We start from the raw sequence: 25,351 nt of genomic DNA, 5'->3' as shown, positions 1-25,351 counted from the left end.
TATACAAGTGCTTTAAGAATAACTAGAGCGTCAAGCTATGTCATCGAAGCCATCTCTGCTCGGTTTGAGGTAAACTAACTTTAACACCAAACCCAGCGTCCCAAACTGAGACTTAAACCTGCTCGCGAACCCATTGACCTGAAGGCTTGTGACAGCCATGCTTGGGACAGTACTGCCCTCTTGTGGAATATAAACCAAACAACGTGAATCATTTAACATCCAAGGTTTCCAGGAGGTTACCTTATGGGCAGTGAGTAGTCCTTTGATTTAGAAATTAAATAGAGAATTTTATGTGAAGGAAAAAATATTTTAATGTAAATTATCACCAAAATCATGGACTATAAACACTAAGTTCTTCATCAGAGGCACCTTAAGTTTACCAAAAAAGGCATCCCTAGCCTGTCTTTGCATTCTTATTTTATAAATTACAGACAGTGTGATTTCTCATGCATCCCTTGCTAAAAAAAGGTTTAAAAAAAGGTTATAATAATTAACTAAAACGTAACTAAAAACAAAAACTAAAGTTTAAAATACATTGCAGTTAGTGAGTTTAATTGTATTTGAGTCTGCCTTTATTGTTACAGAGTCCAAGTTTCTAATTATTTGAGCTCATATTATATTGTTTTATATAATTTATGTTTAAATTATTTTTATTTCATTTATGTTAGAATTATTTTTATACAATTTATGTTTATATTTTTTTATATTAAGTGGATATTTTCTTGTGTTTAAGGCAGCAGCCGACATTTCAGTATCAGCACTGACTGAGCAGTGAGCACTATGTTGGACTTGAAAATAAACAGTATTACAAAATATTTACTCTGACCTTTTTGAATCCTGCACCTGGTTAATAAGGTATGAAAAAACTAAAACTAAACTGAAACTAAACTTAAACTAAAATAAAAACTAAATAAAAACTATAATGCCTGCTCTAAAACTAATTAGAACTAAACTGCAATGGAAAAAAATGGAAAAACTAACTAAAACTAAACTATAATGACAAATCTATAACTATTATAACCTTGGGCTCAAAACACACAAAGCAAAATATAAAGATGGTGAATGTGCAATTGACTCAGATCACAAACTCCAAGGTTAATATATCAATTGTTCCAACTTTGCTGCTGTCTGATTTGTTCTAATGTTGGTAAATTATGACATTCAGATAGATGCATGGTGTATTAAAGGTGCATGTGTCCAGTTAGTTTTAACTGAATTAAGTCTGCTGTATCATGTGTTGCATTATGAAGGTGGTGTTCAAGGCTTAAGTACACTAAAGCATAATAAATATCATGACTTTTACAACTTCCATTGTGAATGTGTTTACTTTTTATTCCACATTTTCCTTTTCCATGCACTCTCCTTCTACCACAGCAAACCTTTTATGCTTCCCCTTCTCTCTCTGACCTCTGTCCCTTATCTTTTTGTTCTCCCCCTGTCCGTCTCTCTTGCTTTCTGTTTCTGTGTGCAGGACCAGAGGGTTGTAACCTGTTCATCTACCACCTCCCTCAGGAGTTTGGGGATGGAGAGCTGATGCAGATGTTCCTGCCTTTCGGTAATGTCATCTCCTCCAAAGTGTTTGTGGATCGGGCGACAAACCAAAGTAAATGCTTTGGTGGGTAAAAATGACCAAACCAAAAGATTATTGGTTATTTATTATTATTATTATTATGATTATTCTTTTTTACTAATCACCTTCTTTACTGCAGTCAACACCCCCCTCCTAACCTCTCAACAACCTCTCCCTTAAACAGAATGAAAACAAAACAAGTGAAACAGCTTGTGTATATTAAAAAGACAGGATAGTAAATGAATGTGTCTTCTGTATTAATTAGTAAAGTGATGTTTTTTTTAAGAAGCTCAGACTATGGTAAAAAATTCAGTGATGTATATGTAACAGTTTTAGCCTGAGTCAAAATCTGCACTGATCATGTCGTAGATTAGTTCTGTTTAGGTGCCTTATTTGTACTCCTGTTGCGCAGTTGACATGCAATACAAATGCTTTCTCTCAGTCTCCAACTAACTGGAAGCAAAAGCACGGCATGCTCAGAATATAACAGTTGCTCTAGCATGCAGAGACGGAGAAGTGCTGTCTCACTCTGCCTCTGACAGCACAATTTAGCCAAACGTATAATTATGTTGCAAATTATAAATGGGTTGTGGAGAATATTTAATAGAGAGTCCATCAGGTGCAACCTATTTGCAAAGTAGCTTTGCTCATTAATTCAACACAATATTAATGTTGTTTTATCCATGTAAAATTTTTGAGATGCAGGCTTTATGATCTGATGCTTTTTCTGTCAAGTGGAAGTTAGGAACCAAAACTCAAAAGCGGAACAAATGTGTTGTTGTTAGGTTTCACATCACATCAGCAGGTTCATGTTGTGACTTAGTCGCATGCTTCTACTGTGATTTCATAATGTATGTTAGTTTTATTGATGATAACGTATTTAACTGAAAAGTAGTAATGCATTTTTGTGGATGCTGTTTTTAGTTTGTGTACATATTAAACCCTGTCATTCTTATTGCAAGGTTTTATACGTACCCACCTCCATCGTATTAAAGCCATCCTAATTATCCATTCCCCTGTAACCTCACACTGTTCCTGCCTCTCTGTCTAACCACATCCTTCTCTCTTTTGGCCTTTCCCCCAGGGTTTGTGAGCTTCGACAACCCCGGTAGTGCCCAAGCTGCCATCCAATCAATGAACGGCTTCCAGATCGGCATGAAAAGACTCAAGGTGCAGCTGAAGAGGCCAAAGGACGCCAATCGCCCCTACTAGCCCCCCGCCCCAGCCAGCCAGCCACCACTCTGGGCGGCCGGGGCAGCTGTCTCACACCGTGGAAAGACAGGTTAGGCCTCTAACTTTGTCTCCTCTGGAATCATTTGTTGTCACTTTGGTTTGATAGGTAATTAACTGAGCCAACGCATGCACAGCCACTGCGTGCTATATTGACAAATGCTCAAATGGCAAGTCCATTTATGGCGCCGCCTGATGTCGTTTCAGTAACCTTTCATAAATGTCATAAAACATTTGCAGATGCCTAATAATAAGCTGATCATCTGCAAATTGCTTGTAAAGAATAGTGATGAAGTTTTACCCTCTTTGTTGATTGTTCAAGTGCGCATTTGCAAATGTTAATTCCAGCTCGAATTATGACTCACTTTTAGTAAGCTCTAGAGTTTGATGACTGACAGTTTATTAAAAATAAAAATGTATGATTTATTACATTATCATTATCACTATGTTGTTAAATTCTATGTCCTCTGCTGTGAATATTACATTTAGTTCATAATGGCTGGTTGAAACAAACAAAGCAGTAGGAGCATTTACTTACATGTTGCCGGCTCTATTTGTAGAACAGCTTTACAGTAAGTGACCCTGAATGTTACCCTGTAGGTAAAAGATAATTGGTAAATGCTTCAGTGTGTTGCACAGGGAAGGAATTGCTTCCAAGGGAGAGGCATTTATTACCCCTCGGGCGGGTAATTGTGCTGTTCCTCTTTGTCTCCCCCCTTCATCTGTGTGATGGAGAGTTTAGGCTGCGTCGTTCATTCACCACTGATGACTTCATTCAAGGGCAACTTATCACCCACTCACAAACTAACCGAACCATACAAGAGGCTGTCCCGAGGCAAATCACTGCGGGAAGAATAGTGCAGTCTCTTATGAATGTGCCACAAATCTGCCACTATTACTTTTGATATATAAAAACATTTTCAACAGAACAGCAGAGGAAACGTCTCTTTTGATTTCCTTTTCTATTTGCCTCAAATTTGCAGCTACTACTGTGTATAAAAGTTAAACTAATGATCAAGAAAGTTTTGCTTCCTGCACCTGCCTTCAGAGTTCCTCTATAATATTCAGATGTTATCAATGAGGCTATGATGAGTGTGATTAAAGCCCCTCTAATATGTTAAAAACAAGAATAAACAGTTTGATTGGATTGAAAAACAAACTTTTATCGTCTATCACACTGGTGATTTTAACAGTGTCCCTGATAGGAAGCTAAATTAATTCACTGCAGGGTGAGCTCTAATTTGTTTTCAGAGAGAGAAGGAGCTCAGGAGAAGGTGTTCTGTTAATACATCCAGTTGTTAAGTGAGTATGAAAAGTGAAGGAGGACGCACAAGGGATGACAGTGAGGCAAATGTACCTCCAGTCACTTTGTTTTAACTTCAATTTAGTCTCTTTTACAATGAATGTTTGTTTAAGCCCAGAAGAACTAGTTTTGTTATTGAATTGTTCATTATAGATCCTCAGAAAAAGAAGGAACAAAAAGATCTATTTAACCACAACAATCAATTGTTAAATTTTTACAGCTGTTTAAACAAACAACTACTCATTAGGAGTATCTTAGTGAAAACCTCAACTACAAACTGAAAAGCTTTAAACATGCTACTGCTTTTGAGGCTAAGGTAATGAGCTGACAACTAGCATCAGCATGCTAACAATGAAAAGATTCAGATGATAATCTGCAGGTTTAATATTTATTATGTTTATCATCTTAGATCAGTTGTTTGAAAAAAGTTGTGAATATTTGTACTATAGTGATGTGAATGCTTGGACCAGTTGTTAAAGCATTACACTGCTTAGCTGCTCTGAAATGGGATAAGGAAGAAGTGATTCAATTTTTGACGTGACCCTGATCACCGTCTGGATCCAGAACTTTTCAAAGTATAAATGGTCAGATTGCTTTGCAAAGGAATACAAGACAAAGTCCCGATAACTTCTGACAGATGTAAAAGTACAATCCAGATCCTGGCAATATTCTGGATACTAAGATCTGGAATATGAAATATGTACTGGGTCATCATCATTTTCATCAGGAGCCACGGTTACATGAGGAGGTTTTCGTCTTTCCAAATGGAATCTTTCTGAATGACTTTTCCGAAAACAATAGTATACATGGAAAGGAATATTCCAATCTCTGGTCTACATGCACTGCTATAATCAAACAGAATAGTCAATGGGGCATGTGCAAACAAAAGTAAACAAACGTAAACAAATTAAGGAACATCTTAAGTTGCATCTTATGTCATATCTGAGCATGTGTTGAAAGAACTCACCCAGACAACTTTCACTTGGCACTTGACAACTTGGCACTTTTCATTCGGAATGAGATGTAGATAAAAGGTTAAATTCTTTCCATTTGAGCAAATAAACCCAATGCAAGCGGAATATTTGGGTCCATGTATACATAGCTACTGTTAGGTAACAAATTATGGTACAAACCTGCTGCTAACACCAAATTGTAGCACACAGTCTACTGAAAGGGAGTATAACATTAAAGTAGGACCAAAGTGTTGCATGACAATCATGATATGCTTGGCAGAGGTCTGCGCTATCTGTGTGCTTTTCTAGTTAAGAATGTATTACCAAACTTTGTCTTAACATGACAGACAAGAAGAAGAGGGTAAAGGAAAGGTCAGATGACTCCTTTAGTTGGTAGTTTACCCCGAATGTTCCCTCTGACTGTAACCCATCCTTAAGTTAAACAGACAATTTACTCCATTAAAAAAATAATCTAATCTTTCAAAGGCTTGGAACAAGTTGGATGCACATAATCTGAAAGATTCCTTCTCTTTGGACTAAGTTTAGGAGTTAAAGTAACCGACAAAATCAGTCGTGTCTAAAATGTTAATCCCTGCAGCATCGTAAGCTTAAAATGTTTAATATGCACAACACACCTTTCTTTCTTTTTATTTGGTTCCCTACACTGCCTGGCTTAAACCCTCTCTATTTCCTTTGTGGTTCACAGGTTTTGTTGAGCTGAATCATATGTCGACTTCTTGCTACCCGCCACTGAGTGCACACTCAACATCTGGACCACTGAGGCTGCTTCAGAAACAGAGGAGAGAGAGAGAGAGAGAATGACGATGGAGTCAAGGACACCTCCTTTTGGATGTACTTAAACTTTGGAACTCAGAGAGAATTTGTACCAGCCTGGTTAGCCCCAGGACCTTTTTTCTTCTGCACACATATACACTCTTTCCTCTTTCCCCACAAAACCCTGCTTGAATGACAGCTACCTTTTTTGGACCAGAAAAACTTTTACTTGAACATTAAGAGAAAAAAAAAGTAACAGAAACTACATCAAACCTTACTACAACAACCAACCAACCCACTGAACTCCTAAAGGGAATATGGATGTCAAAAATCCAACAAGAACAAAACTTTTTAAAAACTGACTCGAGGATTGCCGTAGGAGATCTTTCAGTACGATGGTTTGAGTTTTGGACAATTGAAGTTTGAAGACCAATTTATACGACTTGAAACAAGAAGGGACAAGAAATTCTCTGAGAGAGAAATTAAGTAGGGAATGTGATATTTTCAGGACACAAATTGGCTTCGATTTGGGACGGCCAACTTTAGCTCGGAGTGCCTGTCCGTTTCCAGGGGATACCGTTGCCAAGGAGAGCCATAGCAACGGTCTCCAGGGAGTCTTACCTGTCATTCCTTAGTTGTTTTAGGGACCAAAAGACCAAACGTTTTTATTGCTGAGGACTTGTAGCTCTAATATACTCGGACCACTGCATTTCTTTTAGTCAGAGGTAACTGGCTGAAGAGTTGCTCTTAAAAGAAGTGTACATTTCGAATATATACAACACATGTATATGTACATATATATTGCTGATATGCTTTTTGAATACAGGCAAAACTATTTCAGATGACCAAATGGGGTCTCTCACTTCGCTAGTTTACAATTACTCAAAAATGTTTATTTTTTTCTCTTCTCATTTTGTCTTGGGAGGGATGGCGAGTGCATGGGAGGGGCTGCTCCGTATCACAGCCTTATCTTTTTTAACTTGACATCCTAACCTCATAGATAGAATAACATCAGAAACGTTTGAAATATATGAACTTGTTTATATTTGCAGTACAAATATATGTATAACAAGCATTCAAGCAAATGTATTCATATATACAGTATATATGGATAAATAGATATTAATCACAAACAAATATATGTATTTATATGCACATATTTTATATATGTGTGTCTGTATATAGAACAGCTACTGACTATGTTGAGCTGTAATTTTTGTAGATTTTAGCTGGAGTTTGAAACATTGCTCTGCTTGGGAAGAATCGCAAATCTGGCAGCTCCCAAAACTGCAGGCATTCCTCTCTCTGATTACCTATATGCTGACACACAATATATTGCTAAAAGAAACATGTGTGACGATACACATATGGTGTAAATATTAACTGAAAATGCAAAAAGCCACATCTCAGTAGCAGGCTTTAAGAGAATCAGGCTACATTGTTTTAGAGAAAAAGGACAATTATCTTCGACTCTATTCCAGACATATCTTTTGAGCTTACTCACACATACACACACACACACAAACACACTGACACTCACACACAAACACAAACTTCTCTTTGAAACTTGAACCAAAATGGATACGTCTCACAACCCTTGCTCTCTTTTGCATTCAGTAAAGTGCATGTAGCGTATGGGCTGTCACCATGTCAAGGTGTGCCTTGTCACCTGCAGAATCTGCCATCAAGCACTGTGCTCTCAGAAAACAAAGAAAAAAAACTAACACACACTTCTGCAAGCAGCCAACGCACTATTATGATGTCAAAACTACAGCCAGATCATCATATCATTTCTCAGCCATGTAGAGAGCTTCAGTGCATGTCCAATATAACAACCCGTCAGACCTCTGCTGGTCCATCAATGTCTTTTAAAAAAATGCATTTAGATATAATGTCGACTCATGTGGTTACACTTCAGATCAAAGCGGGCATTAGGTAACCTGTAAGCACAGGTACTAACTATCAAAGCTGTGTGCAGGACACCTGTGACTGCGTTCCACTGGCTGGTGTCAAACTAGGGTAAAGTTCAGGGCCGACATGTCGCAGATCACTAAGAGAACTTACTGAGCTAACTGGACCTGACATTAGGTTTTAATGGTTATGAAGGAGATGAAATATTGATGAATATGTTATAATTAGAGAGCTGGCTTCCCGTTGAGTTGAATAAGGAAGGTTTTATGTACTCTCCCATTCCCCACCTAATATGTGAATCTCTGCTGGTAATACTTGACATGAAGCATATCTTCTAGAAGATGTTATATTACCTTATGTTGAATGGGCTCATACAATTAAATATACACATAAAAAGCAAAATGAAACGGTAAAATGAGGCAATAAGTGTGAAAAGCCATTTTTCCATTACAGCTCTTCTACCACAGAGCCTGGTTGCATATTGCTTTAGCATCCAGTTTCACAGAACAGTCTACAAATAAAAAGTATGAACACCTACTATACACCTGCAAAAGGTCAACAGACTTGGATTTATTGGACTCTGCATTTAACACATTTTCAGCTGCTGGAGATTACTCAATGAATATTTATATAAATGAATATTTATAAGGCTATATGACACTTTGGAAGACAATGCTTCCTGTTGGGTGCTGTTACTGGTTTTTTCTATAAACTGCTCATTATGCCATTTCCCTAGTGTCTGTGTCTAACCTTTTTAGCAGATTGAATAATTTAACATTTACCTTCTAAATCCAGTGAGGCTAAAAGACGCCACGGCACATCCCAGGACGCAGCTGTTTGTGGATGAGCCATAAAACAGTGCCCTGAGCATGGCGTACAGTGCAAACCAGATGACCACCATGCTCCGACAGTGTCCGAGGCTGGTTAGTACATCCACCTGAGCTGTCTCTGAGCAAACAATACCATCTGAAGCTAAATGTCATATGTTTGGTGTCCCTGATTTCTGCACTGTGTGCCCTCTTTGACTCCCCTCTATACTTGCCACTCTGAGAAAATTGAAAAAGGTGTTGCCACGGTCTGTGCTTTTCTAATGGTTTGTCTGGGCAATCACTCATGTCTCTCGCCTTGCCCATGTTTTCATGTCGAATGAAATAAGGGAGGGGAAGCTGAACGACCACCACGAGAACTGGAATGCACCTCTTTTTTCCATTTGCTCCAACTTAAAGCTGCAAGTTTACACGAGAAAAGTAAAACAAAGAAAATGGTTCAAAAACAGCAAGAAACAGAGCAGAAGTTTGAATATAAATATATAAATATATATAAATATATACATAAACTGATGAATATACTGTAAATGTTTCTCTTTTTTTTGCTCTGTTTTCCTCTGTACATAGGTTTGCATATTTTATAGGACTTTTACTTCTATCTACAAGGACTGGATAAAGTACTTTAAATACTTTAAAAAATTATATGAATGAAAACATGATAATGCTCAGTAAAACCAGGTACAAAAAAATAGTTGCTAGGATACGGTACAAACTGTAGGACCTGACCAAGGCATTTATCCAGAACACAGTCAGGGAGAGCATTGACCTCAGTTAGAGCTTAGACACACATTGACCTATTTTATAAAACAAAATAATACTTTGATGGTTTTATTCATTGATCTGTTTGTTTAGATATTTATTTATGAGTCATGTCTGAGATAATATGCATGCTTTCATGGCATTATTTTTCTATGAGTTGGTACGTGACCAAATAGTTTTTATATGACATGCATGGGCCACTGTTGTGGTCCACAGATGATCATTGTTCCTGTCTGCAGGACCATGCCTTCAGCACTTCTTTGATGAGGGAGAAAAAAATGCTCCTATTGACCAAGTGATGTCAAAGACAGATTTAAGTCAGTTATTTATGTGTTTATTTATTTATTTATGTTTATGTATTAATTTATTTGTGCTGTTTGATTCAAGATCTGAGCTCTATTATTGCCACTGATCTGTTTGCTTGTTAAGTGCTACTTTGTATCATGACATCACATAAAAAACAAGGGAACTGATTTTAACAACCTACATTTTCCTGTTGCTGATAAACACTTGAAAACAATGCAGTAAAATCAAACTAAAGCCTTATGTATTTCTGTCATATTCAATTCAATTTGTTTGTTGCTGAAAGTTGGCTCCATTACACAGATGTCATTTGGAGCATTCATTTTTTATTCTGAGTAACATTTGTTACCATCCTGAAACCTTTAGACAAGGGGGAAATAAATTCATAGTTGAAACAGATTCATATGTACTGATACTAAAACATTTTTAATTTGCTGCTGATATTCTCGGAGCTACTGTCTTGTGAATCACTGATGAGGACCTCCAGTTTTGAATTTAAGAGCCAACACTTCTCATATCTTACTCATCCTGTTTTTTTGTTTTTTTTTCAGAGCTCTGATCTTGTTCAACTGATATGTTCTACCAAGAGCAAATTTCAATGAAAACTGCACTATGTCATCAAAAGTATTGATTACTTTGTTTTTGGTGCTGTTATTAGGGATTTTTATTTCTTAAGCTTGGTAGAATTGCTAGACTCACATTTTCCTTCATATGGTTTTCAAAGTATTCTGGAAATCTCTTTCCCAATTTCAGCACATATGGGCGGGGAAATGAATGTTGCATATTAAGCTTTGCCAGGTTCCTGATGAGCTCAGCTTCAGATTGGGCAACGCGCTTTAGGCTCCCACCCCTATCTCTCCAGATTGCACCATTCTCTGGTCCCTGAACTCTTCTTTTGTAATTTTAAATGAATGATGCGTCTCAGCTTAGCCCAATATTAAAGCACAGTCTAGAATAAAAACATTCTGTCTCCTGTCATGTTTACCAACAAACCATCAGTGCACAACAACCAGTGTGTACGACTGGAATACAGGTTATTTTTTCATCTACTGACATGAATTCATTTCTGTGAAACATATTTAAGTATTGGCAAAGTCTAAGACCATCAGATAAGATATTCAATACAAACCAGAACCATCACCAAATCTCATAAATATTTGTTTATTTGATAAAACCACAGAACAGTGAAACAGTGAAATTAGTAACATGATCATTCTCATTCATCATGTCCATAACAACTCATGTGAGGCAAAGATTAAGTCAAGGAGGGGATCTTCTTTGGATCCTTTGTCAGCAAATGAAGAAAATATCCTCCAGAATCTGGCTTTCTTCCAGGTCCAGCTGGGCATGCTGAGGGTGAGGCCCCACGGGGGTGAGCAGGGTTCTGCCCACTGGTGTGGGGGCAGCGACGGCCGGCCGACAATGGGAAGTTTTAGGCCTTCGAGTGGAGGACTCACTCCGTTCAGGTGCAGAAATAGGAGTAAAGATATCCAATAACTCAACCACAGAAAAGTCCGACCTAAAAAGATAAAGAAATTCCTTCAAGGTTTTCTTTGTTTCTTTATTTCAGTTTTGATGTGACCTTTGCGTGCATAACATTTTCATTGCTGTTTCCCTTATTACAGAGCTCAGAGTGGCCTGAGGAGAGGCACTGACCGAGAGGTCAAAAAGAATTCATGTGCTTCTCTTTCTTTTTTTTTTATCACAAATCCAACCTGGGTACTGTTGTATTGTGTTGCTGTTATGTTAATGTTAAACAAGGACCCTGCCAACCACAGCACACCAACAAACACAAAGCCTCAGTCCATTTGGGGCCCAGTGCTGGTACTAAGATATTCGCCACTCACCTTTCACTTGTTAACACAGACAATATGAAAGCAAATCTTTCTTCAAGGTGTTAACAAAATCTTTCTTGCTGAGATATCTACTGAACCCTAACAAGCAGCCTTAACAAGTCAAAACCACTGGGGCGTCCCGGCAGAAAAACACAGTTTCTTGCAGGTGCAAGAGAAAAAGAGGGAGAGGACCTGATGCTTTCTCCCCTGGAATAGAAATGAGGGAATGTGCAGAGAAATAAATAAACCAAAACGGGGGAGATTAAGCTAATAGAGATTCAATCCCTCAGTCTGGCTGACTTGATAAATTATTCAGTGTATACACAGTCGAACGACGGCCATTCCAGATACAAAACATGAATTCTTTAAAGCACGCTCCACTGATGTTGCTAACATAATTCTCTGCTCGTTTAAAGCTGCATCGATTTGCATCGCACGGCTCGGCACACAGCTCTCCCAGGTAAGGGTGATCTTTGGCGTGTACTTGTTGATATGCAAGCGGGTGGTCAGCAGACAGGCACACTGGTGGAACTCCCAATCAGACCAAATCTGTGCTGCCCCACACGTAACTGGAGACCTTGATATGTCATATTTTCACATGCGCTGCAGGCAGCATAGATCTGTGCTGAAAAGTGTTAGACATCACTATATTTTACTTTAAGAGTATCAAATGATGTATGCACATGTTTGAGTGAGAAGAGGAGAAAGTCAGAGAGGGTTAGGTCTGTTGAGGAATGATAACCATAGAAAAAAAAAAGTGAAGCTCAAGTCAGTAAATCTGTCTTCCTCGTTTAGTCTCCTGTCTAACAACAGCAAAGGCAAAAGAGAGGGTATGAGCAACTTTGTGTGTGTGTGTGAGAGACAGAGAGACTGGTAGCAAGTGCGGCTTTGTGGATGGAGGGAGACAGAAAGGGAATGTGGGGGAGGGACTTTGGCTGGGTTCCTTCTCTCGAAATGTGAGAATTTGCATTTTTATTTGTTGATTTATTTAACGGACAGGCCTCTCAAACAGCCATCCATCAACAAACGACATGTTGGTAATGAATAATGCATCACTTACCAGCGGTCACAATCTATAACAAGGGGAGCGCGGGGGGTAGGGGTACAGTTTGGGCAGAAATGCGGGGGAATGGCAGAGGGTAGGGGTGGGAGGAGGAGGTGGCACAGAGATTACATGAGGGCCAGGGAGAATGCCAATAGATTTTCAGAGAGGTATACAGTGCAACAAAGAACTTCATTTCTTGGCTCCAGTTTGTGTGAGGTGAAGATGTGAATCGCTGCTCAATATTAATATCCCCGGGGGGAGTCTGAGCAAATCTATTTCACTGACACATGCATGCAGAATACAGCTCGGACAACAACAGCAGAAATACAAGTTTCAGTCATTGTCGAGGAAAAGAAAGCTCTGGGCCCTGGGATGCTGGGTCATTTTGACAGCAGCTGGATGCGCCAACATTAAAGTTCTATTAAACACTTCAATCTTCTGTGTTCAATGGTAGAACAAAAGGAAGCCTCCGAGAGCACAGTGTACTTGAGAGGGTAGATTCCAACAGGATATGATTGATGTTACACACCAGCTTGTCATGAATTAAAGAACTCTCTGTTTCTTTGAGCCTGGATGTAAAAATGAAAGAGGTCCTGCAGTGGTTAAGCTTCTTGCCTCCAAATACTTTCCAAATCCTCTGAGCACATATAGAACTGTACTTTCTCAGTGTAATAAAAACCTTTGGGCTTCATTTTCCCGGTGCACCAATTCTTGCTCTGTAAGGCCAGATAAAATTTCCACAAACCCCTTCTGCCCATGCTCTCCATCGCCTTCTGCCTTCTTCCCCCTCGTAACTTTCCCTGCTTATTTGGCTCCTCTCTTTCATTAAAGATAGCCGTCTCGCCCCGGCGCCCCTTTTCATTTGCAGTCCAAACAGTAAGATAAAAAACCTATAATGGCCGCTGCGTATATCCCGCATGTCAATTTCCCGACCAATCAATAGCAGGCGGGCAATGGCAGGAAGGATGGAGATGAGATGGGCGGGGTGTGCTGGAACTGTCTCATTACTAACTAGCACAGGATTCATGAAAGGATTAAGAAGGTCACTTAATGTTAACCCTAGCTTCGTTTTGCAATTTGCACATCAAGATTGAATTGGTTAAGATTAGACGTCACAAGGGGCACGTTGTTGCCAAGTAGAACAGAAGAGTTCAGGTAACACGCTGAATATCACCGTATTTAGACTTTCTTTGACCAAAAAGAGAGATGCCTTATTTAATCTTGCTTACAACATGTGTGTGTGTGTGTGTGTGTGCATTATTTATATCAAACTGACAGCAGTTGGCTGTTTTGGTTACTCTTTATAAAATAATATTCATGGCAATGCCTTGTAGCAATAATGAAAAATTATTCAGTTTTCAGCTCATGGAAAGTAATGACTGCACAAAAATAAAACCACCTCTAAAACCTCTGGTAACTAAATTCTATACATATTGGCGTTAAATAAGCTTAACCATAAAAAAGGCAGTATCATCTTTGCCCACCTGGCTGCTGCTTATTTAATCAATCTTTTCTAAGTTCAGTTTTTCATGAACAAAAAAGACACATGTACAAATTAACTATCTGGAGATGTGCATAATATAAAAAATGTGACAAGAAAACCACAAAAGGAATCTCAGAGGCAGACTTCCTCATTACTAGTAGTAAAAGAATGCCTGTGTGAAGCAAAGAGTCAAACTATTTTAATAGGCTTTGGAGGTGTAAATGGATGGTAATAAGATGTGATACCCGGGGTCCGCTGCTGGAGTTAATGGGCAACTGCTGGAGCTCACAGTTCAACTTGGTCCAAGCACTGCTTTGTTTAAGAGTTACATATCCACGGTTGTAAACTTTGTGATGCTGTTTTTTTTTTGTATATATCATTTGTAAAGAAGCTGTCTTAGAGGTAATGTGGCTCCGATTAATCACTCCTTCACAGGAAAAATTTACACACTGTGCATGAAAAAACTGCAGTGACACAGGATTCTTTTTAAATCTACAGAAAACGCTCCAGCACAGAAGCAGGTGAATGTGGACCTGCACACGGACACACACTAAGACGTCACACAGTCAGGTTAATTACCTTTCTGCGTAAGGATGGAAGAAAAAAGGTAACGAATGTCCTTTCCTTTTTTAGGGGAGTCTGATCCTCGCACTCAGTGATTCATTCCTGTCTTCAAAACCTCTCTACCTTCTTACTTCTTTCTCACCATTTCCATTTCCATCCATCTAAACCTGCTCTAACTTTCTTCGCTCCCCATTTCTCACTTTATCCGATTCTCTCACCCCTCACTCACTCTGAAACACACTTTTAACATCTCTCTCCCACTCTCGCTTTCTCTGTCTCATTACTGTGGCAGCGAGAGAGCGGGAGAAGGGAGGGCAGTGTGTGCATCCAGAAGTCTGTTCAATTACACCTGCTGCAGGGTCCCTGCTAGGCCGACTAATGGAACGCAGCATGTCTCCTGACAGGCTGGCCAGAGCGCTAGCTAGCCCACTAAAAAGCTTCATTTAGCTTCTCACAACTCGAAAAGTTAGCTGGACTAAGAAAGGACATGCTTCAGCCTCTTACACTGCAGGAAATACAGGAGGAGCTTCATAATTCAGACTGACTGAAATTACACATCTTTCATACTGGTGCGTTTCAATATCAATGACAGCCTCCTGAAATATTCTCTGCGGCTTACACAGGTAGGAGCTGCCTGCCTGCAGAAGTCCTCATTCAAACTTTCCTGCAGGAAAGAAGCTTTAGTACGTCCTGAAGAAAGCCCTGTTAGGAATATCAACCCTTACCCTAACCCAACCCTAACCCTAAACCAGCACGAAGGACAGATTTGAAAACAATATAGGGCTAGTTATTCCAAAATAATAGAAAACAAAAGGATAAATAATCAACCTTTGCTTAGTGCTTAAGTGATGTCAAGTGTAGATGTGTTACCTGGCTTCAGGGGCATTTTGGATTGCAGACACTGAGGCGGTCTCCCTCAAACTCCTAGGGGACATAACAGGAGATGTAGCCATGTCCTTTTTGGACCGCTCAAAAGCCTCTGTTGAGAAATGTATGACAGAAGTGTTGTAAAAAAAAAAAGAAACATTTGAGGCATTTTGAAAAAGTAACACTGCGATCCACACAACCTGAACAAAGCTGTGATCTAACAGTAAATTCAAAAGCTATATACTCATAAAAATACAAATCTGGGCAGTACTGAATGTCATATTTTCTTCACAAAAAAAAAATATTTGTGCAAGGACAGGGTAACACATTTCAGGTTAATTGTAAGCATGGACTTACCTTTGCCATTGTCCAGAGTTTGTACAGGCTTTTCATGCGAACTCTTTCTTCCTGGAAGAACCTCAGGTTCTTTACAAACACTGTAGACCGCAAACAGAATGCACTATGTCAGCTTTCACATGTGGGAGAGATTTTTGTTTATCTGTCAAAATAATCAGCTCTTGGAAGGGAAAATCACCACTGGTTTGTGATGAAGAGTATCAAAATTCACTTGAACTATATGTGGCTGCGAGCGCCAGTGTTTGTGAACCAGATGATTTTTGCACTGAGACTTGTTTTTCATAGTAAGGGGCCAATTCAACCATAAATTGATGCATAATGGCTCATTTAAATGTATGCAAACAAGACTGGCACGCAGTGAAACAGTATGCAATTGGCCCTTCTCATGCGTTTTCGCTTGAATGATGTCTTTTTTGGCTCATTTGCCGATTGTTTAACAGGCTCAAAAGTCAACCCTTTGGTAAATCAGACCCTGAGTGTCTGTACATCATTCTACCAGTCTGCTTATTTTACCTGGAAGGTACATCCTGGTGGGGCGGACCTGCTGACTCTTGATCTCCCTTTTTAGAGGTAGAGCTGCAGAGATCTGTTTTTGCAGCTTGTTGAACCCTAAGGAGTATATAGAAGAAAAAAAGAGAATGGTGCTTATGCCAGGCTGCCAGGGAAAAATCAAAGATCAAGACACAAGAAAGGGATTAACTAGTGACTCACAGTGTAAACTAATAGCAGTTCATGGCCCTGATGTACCAAGCAAATTAACCTGATTTGGTTCATTCCTTTCTGACTTTTTCTTTTTTTACCTGCTGTAATCAAGTTGTGGCGGGTATAGCTGCTGATTTTGTCTGTGCAGTCTCTCCTCCTGCTCAGCCAGCCGTGCCTGAAGCTTCTCTCTCTCCATCTCCAACTGCATCTTCTGCAGCAGCAGCTGGTGTCTCTTCTCCTCCCAGTCCTCATGACCCAGCTGAGACCTGGTCTCTTTGGCCTCTAAACCAGTGGCTTTTCCACAGTGGAGCCTTTGTGTAAACAAGCATTTAATTTGTTGAAATCCTAACAATCATCTCTTGTTGAAATGTATACTGATACAAAATAAAGAAAAGTGATGTGACCATGATTGCTGTGATGATAGATGTGTAAGATAGATACAGATCAATAAGCTTTACCTGTCACACTCATCTTGGTTAAAGTTGTGATGTTGGTCATTCCCAAGACGAGAACCATTTTCAGTTTTTCGTTGCTGTGTTCCATAGCCACTATCCTGGCCGCTGCCTTGGCAGTGCTCACATGTGCGGTGCGTTTCTCTGCACTGCCTTCTCCGACTCCTTTGCTGTGTGATCAGCTCATCAGTTGGACTGAATTCACTCACACAGGAAAGAGAGTCAGCATTGCTTGGGATCTGTACTGCTGCCTTTCCTCCACAGCCGCTCCTGAAAACTTGAGGCTGTTGTGCTCGAGCAGCGGCAAGGCTGAGGTATGAGCCATCAAAGAGTGAGCCATTAGCTCTGCTGGGGGCTTCCTCACTGCTGAGCACCTGGACAGAGAACAAAGAGTACAATGATCACATTTTGGCCAATTTAGGAAGCCTCTGAAAAATTGATGGAGTATTTCAGCCAAAAACGTTCAACTGCTCCACAATACCCTGAAGTCGAACTGAGCTACAGATGGAAATCTACCAGCACAGAAACAGGACTCACTAACCAGACTAATTTGCTCATGTTGCAATGTGCATTTAAAGTTTTCCCCAAGTGCTTTCAAGAACACACACAAATAACCTGCTCTCTTATTGGATACCATGATCTGGTACACATTTTTAGTCCTTGGGCCTACATTCTTACATTAATGCCTGTAACTAATGCTATTGTGATTTTAGCTCCAGATACAGGGTATATGCTGAAATCTTGAAGTTAAATTCAAAACCTTTTTAAGACTTTCTTAAAAATCTTTCAAAAAGTCTTGAGGCCTTGTTGCAACTTTGAGCTGTTGTTGGCAACCAATCTCTGACAGTTGTAGTTTGCATTTTAACATAAATTAGGTAAGCTGAGAGGGAATAAAGCTTGAAAGAATAAATGAAACTAAAGGCAGGTTAATTGACATTCCCATTCCCACCAAAAGTAACAAAAGTTGTTCAAGGCCAACTTGCAGAAAAAAAACAAGAATTTTATTTCATCATTGTCAAAATTTAGGACATGTGCTTAAAATTGTGTTATTTGTTTTCCATCAGCGTTACATACGGACGGCTACGAAACTACTGTACAAACTGAGTTTGTTGTCACATTAGCAGGATACGATGGATATGTTGGGCTGCTAACGCAACACATAGTCCAAGATCCCAGGTCTTCATAAGTCTGAGGAATTTTCTCCTTTCTCTTGAGAAACTCTAATGATCTAGAGAGAAATATTTTGAGATGCTAAAGCTTTTTCTAGATCTTCACGCTGGTCTGTGATGCGTGCGACGAGCAGAATGATCGTCCAATCACCAGGAAGGGTTATGTTTTGAAGGTTCAGACCCTGAAAACATTTTCGAACCAGATGGACTATTTCCATGGCGGATATATGGAGCTGTCTGTCTGGGGTGTCAGGTTAGTTTGTAGCAGTCGCAAGGAGGAAAAAAAATCATTCATGGAGTCAAAGCTTGAATACCAATAATATTCGATACCTCAGAACATTAAGATTAAGACTTTTTAATACTTCTTAAGGCCTTAATTTTTTCCCACCACTGATTTATCAACTTTTAATACTTTTTAAGACCCTGCGGACACCCTGAGATAAAACACAACAGATAAAGACGTCTAAACAGTGCCAGAACACTTGATGATACTAACCAGGAACTCAGACTGGTGATGATACTGCTCTGCAGAATGCATAGACATGGTCTTAAGGTAGGCTGTGTCTGAAGGAGCACAACTCCAAATTATCCTGCAAAAGTATAAACCGTCCAGCTGCCTTGGGGTTTAGAGGACACTTTTCAACAGAGAATAACTGGCAGGTAAGCCAAGGTCAGGAACATTATGAGATAAACATAAGGAGGAGAGCTCATCTAATAGTTGACTGGGGAAGAGGCTGTGACTAATTTGCTCAGGGTCAGGGAGCAAGCAAACACACATTATTCAGAGCCATTGCGGGACAAAGAGGTTGGCCAAGTCATCTTTTCTCACAGAGGCAGAAGCCAGAGAGGTGTGTTTGCTTCTGAAGGGTCACCTTGCGAGAGTTTTCAATGTGTTGGATTTATATCGAACCAGAGACTGAAGTGGACTGCATGAATTATTTGTTTGAGTTATTACAGCAAGCTGGACAATGTGCTGAATCTTTCTGTGCCTGACAGAAGGTAAACAGGGGAGTTCCCTGAGTAAAAGTCACACAGGAGCAGGCCAATCATGTAACACTGACTTTAACTTACAGTAAATTAACCGCCCATTACATCCTGTCCCAACCTTACCTTGTTGTGTGCTGAAGCCTGGCTGAGCTGGGCAATGGACTGGTTAAGTTTTGCTTGTTGCTGAGAAAGGTATTGTTGGTAAAGCCCGAGCAGCTCCTGGCATTCTTTATACTGCTGCTGGAGGCCTGGTGGACCAAGGGTTAAGGAACAAACAAGGTTAGACAGAACGTATAAAACATAATCATTCTACAACACTAAAACTCAACTTCAGCTGCAGGGGGAAAAAAAATTAGACAATCCTAGGCCTTGTTGTATTTCTTTACTAAAAAAGATGCAGGTTTATGTATTTTGAATGATATTTTGAAATATTTTTACGACTGATAGAATCAAGTCATAACTTCATGACCCATAGTATGACTCTTGAAAACAGTGAAGTCAGAGCACATCAGCAATTTAAGAAAGAAAAAAAAGTTTATGTAACTTCAACAGAAAAAAGACGGACAGATTTAGAGTGACAATCTGAGTAAGAGCCTTGTTTCTGCAATCAATTACACATTGGACCAGAAGAGTGGAGAGAGCAGCAAAGTTGAAAACAGAGTTGGAGAGGAGGCCAGCAAAATCAAAGTTGTTGTTGTGGCACAGAGCTCTCACCATCTGGGTCGGGCCAAGCTGTGTCGAGCTGAGCTGGGCAGTGCCGTGCCAGGCTATCTGCCAGACAGAGAGCTGGCAGACACGAGAAAACTAATCTGGAGCGGAACGACTGCTGCGCCTCGGGAGCCAACTAATGACAGTGGCAGCCCCACCACACCGAAACACACAAAGATAATGAGCATGAGAATGGAGAGACTGCACACTCGCACACCCTCAATAATCAACCTCGGTCTGACTCTGGAGAACAAACGCAAAAACAGCGAGACGTGAGAGGAACACAATCCCCACCTGCACCTTAAGAAGCTTGCACACAAACACTTCAATGACGCAGGTAGCACACGGACCCCCGCTCCAGCTGACCTTAAAGTGTGTTCCTCCTCCAGGCCATATCTCTTTATGATGGTGGCCCTGCTCCCCCCAACTGATGAGTTTCTCAGCATTCGTTTGAAAAAAAAAGCCTCCATTTAGAGAGAAAATCAAAGTTCAAAGAGGAGTCTTATTGAAGGAATAGTTGGCAGAACACTCCATAAGAAAACACTTTGGTGGTAGGAAGACTTCAATCAGTTTGTGGAAATGAAACAGAGGGACAGAGAAGAAAGCCAGGACGACTTTGAATTGAGGACCAGACACCAGACAAATGCAATGCAGCAGCTTCAGTAAACACTGGGAAATTGTGAGGAAACCTTTCATCTAACTAAGGCCCCCCTATCGCTGCACTGATAATGTTTATGGAAGTAGTTCTATATGGGAAGCGTAAGGACATCACAAGGACATCACATCATGTAAACCGGTGCTGGTGGGTCTATTTATGCAGTATGAATAAGAGTCTTGAAGGGGAGATACTGAATATTTTTACAGAGCTGCGTCTCAGATAGAGAATTGTGTTGAGCCAAAAATGCATTCAGCTCAGACACACAGATTTTCTATAAAGACCAAATGTTTCCTAATACACAAATACAAAGTGTATTACGCCAGCATAGTAATCAGTAATGTTACAGAGCAGGCCAACATGAGTGTATGTAATGTGTGTTAATGTGTTGACTGGCTGATGAAGTCACTGGACAGCATGCGAAAGGTAATCTGAAGCGAGTGAGCCGACGCTGATAAGATTCCACTTCTCTGCCTCCTTGTCACCACTCTAAACATGTTTCCTCCACAGCCTTGGACGTCAGCCAATGAGGGGGCCAAACACTTGGAAAGCCCCTCGTTTACATTAGAGCTGCAAAGTGCCAACAATGACTTACTCCTCCCTCTTGCTCCCAAAATACTCAAAATCAAGGGCTTTGGGCTGAAGAAGCTTCAGACTGGGCCTGTCAAAATGATTCACTTCCCTGTCAGACCCCGGCTCAAATGAAATAATGAAATCCACTTCAAGGTGGAACAAATTTGCACAGGAGGGGGGAATATTTTAAAGCCTGCTTTAGCTCACTGTGCCAAACAGATTGAGCCTGTGCAGAAATGTGAGAGAAACTGGGGCGGAGACCGAATACTATGAATGTGTATGTAAGGAAGCAATGACAGGGAATTAATAGAAGGAGACAGTTTACATAACTGCATCAGTACTGCTAAATCTGAGCAAGAAAAATGAGAGAGGGTTGTACAATGAACATATAAATAATGCCATGTCACTTAATGAATATCTAGGAAATGCTTTTAAGATCATCCCGGCAAACACACAGATAACCAACAGTTCTATGCCACCTTCAATATTACAAGCGCATCTCAAGTTTAATGCCTGTTTTGTAAGCACGACCCACACTGTTTCTTACGAGATCATTATAAATCACATCTTGTGTGACTGGAATACGACTGCTGCACACCTAGTATGCACAAGCACACAATTCATGAGCCTCAAGTCTCCACGACAGAGTAGAGCTTTGTCAACAAAGGCTCGATTAAATTTAGATTATTTACTAAAGATTCAATGCATTATTCATTATTAATTTCACATTAAGCACACAATTGGCTCATTTGGATTTTATTATACTCAATTAAGCATTTGAACTGATTTAGCCAATAATTATAGAAACTCTGCTTCACTTCAACAGTCTACAGAATGGCATGTATTTGCAATGCTAAACTTTACCTCAGTAAATGAAAGGTGAAAAGTAATCCTATTTATTTCTAACAACCTTGTGCATGGATGCAGAGTTCCTTAATGAACATTTCTGATCAAGACATGTTGATCAACCAGAAAGAACCACAGCATTACAATTTATTTCTTACCTTTGTCTGCAGTAACCAGAATATAGACATCAAATAAAATAATACCTCTGATAAAGAGGTACATCATAAACAGCCCAAGGCTTGAACCACACACATCACTCATTCCAAGAGTAAAACAAAGATGCCCTGTTCACAGACCAAAACAAGAGAAGAGCTTCAACCAAGGAATTTTAGTTTGATCCGCAAAAGAAGACAAAGAGCTAAAAACTCTCCAGAACACCATCCTCTGATGCACACTTATCACAAAAACCCACCCTAGATAATACCAGATTTCTACATTATTATTATCATCCATCAAAAACCAGGGAAGGTAAAAATGAATTCAGCTCTGGCAGTCCCCCATCACAACATGTAGCATTTTTCAGTGACATTTCCTAACAGGGCTGTTATTCTCTTCTCTCCATGGCCCCAGGATTCCCTCCAATTGTTTCAACTGAATAAATGGCATTAGCTGCAGCACCTGCTGTGCCTTGATCCGGATACAACAAGTAGAACGCTGCATCATGTTAGTAACGCCACCTTGACTTCAGACCATGCCAACATGCCTTCAAGTACAAAAGACATCCTCCCTATCTGAAACACAAATTCAGTCCTGCTGTTCCAAATGTCAGCTGAACACCCAAAATATCAAGGGTACTGTTTCCCTCTCATGTTCTGTGGCTTGGGGCTGTGGTATTTTCTAGCATTCTCTATACCCCTGACAACTCCGAATCTTGGTTTGATAAGATAAGCTGAGGCGTAATGGAATTAAACTTGACAAGACCTTCATTCAGTGTGTTTGCCTTTGGTGTCTCCTTAACCTTTCAGAGGAGTGCTGAAACCTTCTGCCTGAGAGGAACCTCCATGACTCCTGCATGCACTTTAAAAAGACTATGTTATCCCCCCTGAGGTGCTTGGATCCTAACACTTTTTCCACTCAAATACCTTTTTAATGGAGTTTAGAAGTTTGGTGTAAATGCCAAGTCTCTGAGCCAAAGTGCCTTTAATTGAGTTGTGCTTTCCTAATTTTCCCCGCTGCTGTTGCCAATCGTGCAATTTACCAGCCGGGTCAATTACTCTTCATATTTTGCAGTGTTTTAACATAAACTGACTGCTGGCAATGCTGTGGTTTAACCTGAGCAGAATTGTTATAAAGACAGTATGTGGTTTGGAGGATAAGATAAACAGCATATCATTGCTTCAATGCTAATTCTGGGCTATCAAGTAGCAAACAAACTGATCTTAATTTATAGAGAGGGAAGAGGAAAACGTAAGCTATTAAGGCAGGGTTACGGAAAATATGCCCAGAAAAGCACACTCTGTAATTTCATAGTAAGAATCCAAATTCATCCCAGAATGATAAGATGATTTAGATTGTTTGGGCCAAGGCTCCGACCATGAAATTGATCCTGTACACAACAGCGGAGAAGCCACAAGCACTTGCGAAAGACAACTGCAGCAGGCATCAAATAGTTTAAATGAATCTGCTCTATTTCTCAGTCTTTTGTATCCAATTAAAAGGTGCTGGCCAAAAGCTTGTGACCTTACCTGAGACAACACTGCCCCCTGCTGAATTTTTTGTGAAACCGCAAATGAATAAAACAACAAATGCTACAGAATACATGTCATTGAATTATTTGTGGTGTGCATTCTGCAGGATTTTGCAGCTGTTTGCTGTAAAATGACTTAGTGATATAAGTCACCTGTGAATTTGAAGTCTGTCTAAGTGGAATCATCAATCATTTCAAAAAGTGTAAAATGAAAGAGCAGCACTTCCATAACCGTCTATAGTGTTGTCTCATGCTCTTTTGTTCAATTATGTTGAAAGGATACTCTCCCTCTCCTGTGCTATCATCACATTATGTTGCTCCAGTTGCTGGATCTTGCGCTCAAAGGTTTCTTGTTCATCTTTCAGACGCTGCACCGACTCTTCTTTTTCCTCACTCACTCTAAAAAACATAAAAACAGTGTACATGAACAAGTAGTCAGTGTTAAGTGGAATTCAAAGCTGCTGGAGCAGAAGTACATATTGATACATTTTATAATAACGCTGCTTTTTTACGACAGATTAGTAGTATCCATTACCTGGCTAATTCCTCTACCAGGTTTGCGATTCGGCGTTTATCTTCAGGACAGAGGTCTCTCAAACACACCAGGTTCTTCACTCTACTCGTCTCAGAAAGCCCCTGTTGAAAAAAAGGAAAAAAGGTCTGCAAGACTGCGAAGATGTAAGACCGATGAATAAAACTGCATAGCGGAAACATTAATTTACCTGCACTGAGGAGTTGAGGGCACCAGGAGCTGGAAAGAAGATGTGCTCCGTAACCAGAGTTGAGGGGGGGCAAATGGACACGTTTTCTTTGGTATAGGCGTTGGAGCACTGGCTTTGTAAGTGACTTTGTTTCTTCCTTCCCTTCTTTAATGTGGACTCTTTCTTGCAGTGAGGGCTAGGTCTTGCTGGCATCTCAGGACCTCTTTTGCCAGATGTACTGGTGGTGATGCCTTGCCCCAGCCTGGACGAGGTCGGCATCTTCATCCCTCCAACCTTACCTGAGGAAAAAAATAGAAAGGCAGAAACAAGTTAACCTGCTGAAATGATACGGATATCAACTGTACTTGATTGTAAAGTATCAAAAATGTAATGAAGAATATCGAGGAGACTTACTAGAAACATAGACCAGAGGCTGCTCACCGTCTGACACTGAATGAGGAAACAAAAAAAGGGTGGACACTTAATTGTATAAAATTTTACTACACCAATTTGCATCGGCATATTTTTTTACTCTTTTCGGTTTCTGATGTCTGAAACATCGACGAAACTACAACCAGGTGTCTTACTGAAATGAACATAAATATACACTCCCGTTGTTGTACTACGGTGAGCTCAGTAGTACAGGGGCGTATTATATGTTATACAATTACAACAGCATAACGACAGATATCAGTATGACCTACTAAGTATAACTTAGGTTGGATAGGAAAACGTTTATATAGCCGATGTTGGCTACATAAAGCCTCGAAACTAACAGCTAAGTAATCTTCCTCTCTTTTCAGACATAACTTTTCAGCGAACACAAGAGAAACGTCTGGGCGACAGTTTCTATGCCTTTTTGAAGAACAAAAGAGAAATGTAATGAATAACGAAACTTCTAAAAGAAAGAATACGTAGGCATACCGCCGTTCATCCAAAATATCCCCGAGTTTCCACTTTTTGTAGCAGCTGCCGCCATGTTGAATCAACCGCCACCACTCCCTGGGAGCCAAGCGTTGCTAAGGACTCGTAGCCCCGCCTTTCATTATCATTGCGACAGCTTATTGGCTGGCTTCTAAAAGACGGGTTT

At 40.0% G+C, this 25,351-nt stretch overlaps 2 protein-coding genes across 16 annotated transcripts in view; one reads left to right on the top strand and one right to left on the bottom strand.

The window, feature by feature from the left end:
* celf4 (CUGBP, Elav-like family member 4) overlaps nucleotides 1-7,628 on the top strand; it is a 104,271-nt gene extending 96,643 nt beyond the window's left edge. For 11 of the 15 annotated variants that reach the window (XM_074679878.1, XM_074679415.1, XM_074679157.1 and 8 more), the window contains 3 exons: nucleotides 1,472-1,615; nucleotides 2,655-2,852; nucleotides 5,763-7,628. In XM_074679878.1, coding sequence (XP_074535979.1) covers nucleotides 1,472-1,615; nucleotides 2,655-2,782 — 272 coding nt within the window. In that variant the 3' untranslated portion in view covers nucleotides 2,783-2,852; nucleotides 5,763-7,628. The remainder of the gene's footprint in view (nucleotides 1-1,471; nucleotides 1,616-2,654; nucleotides 2,853-5,762) is intronic. The other 4 variants (XM_074680027.1, XM_074679957.1, XM_074679717.1 and 1 more) reach the window with 1 other exon arrangement.
* Nucleotides 7,629-10,835: 3,207 nt separating this feature from the next.
* On the bottom strand, nucleotides 10,836-25,285 carry kiaa1328 (KIAA1328 ortholog). Its single transcript, XM_074694939.1, has 12 exons — nucleotides 25,186-25,285; nucleotides 24,676-24,711; nucleotides 24,283-24,560; nucleotides 24,096-24,196; nucleotides 23,844-23,959; nucleotides 19,215-19,339; nucleotides 16,942-17,309; nucleotides 16,582-16,794; nucleotides 16,295-16,390; nucleotides 15,782-15,861; nucleotides 15,428-15,536; nucleotides 10,836-11,149 (listed from the first exon to the last, which is right to left on the bottom strand). Exons 1-12 carry the CDS (start codon nucleotides 25,238-25,240, stop codon nucleotides 10,921-10,923), a joined length of 1,806 nt encoding a protein of 601 aa, XP_074551040.1. The 5' UTR covers nucleotides 25,241-25,285; the 3' UTR covers nucleotides 10,836-10,920.
* Between the last annotated feature and the right edge of the window lie 66 nt (nucleotides 25,286-25,351).

Source organism: Halichoeres trimaculatus, unplaced genomic scaffold, assembly GCF_033239565.1.
Source record: "Halichoeres trimaculatus isolate MK-OKI-2021-1 unplaced genomic scaffold, fHalTri1.1 fHalTri1_scaffold_1, whole genome shotgun sequence".
In the NCBI taxonomy this organism is placed as follows: domain Eukaryota; kingdom Metazoa; phylum Chordata; class Actinopteri; order Labriformes; family Labridae; genus Halichoeres; species Halichoeres trimaculatus.
The sequence above is the reverse complement of the archived record's forward strand: the minus strand, read 5'-3'. Positions and strand labels throughout refer to the sequence as shown.

Excerpts from the sequence above, each read along its gene's own strand:
- kiaa1328 (XM_074694939.1), bottom strand. The coding sequence starts at position 25,240 with ATGGCGGCAGCTGCTACAAAAAGTGGAAACTCGGGGATATTTTGGATG. Across the intron at positions 16,391-16,581 it reads CCACAACTTGATTACAGCAG|GGTTCAACAAGCTGCAAAAA; the intron begins GTAAAAAAAGAA and ends TATACTCCTTAG. Across the intron at positions 11,150-15,427 it reads CAAAATGCCCCTGAAGCCAG|GTCGGACTTTTCTGTGGTTG; the intron begins GTAACACATCTA and ends TTATCTTTTTAG.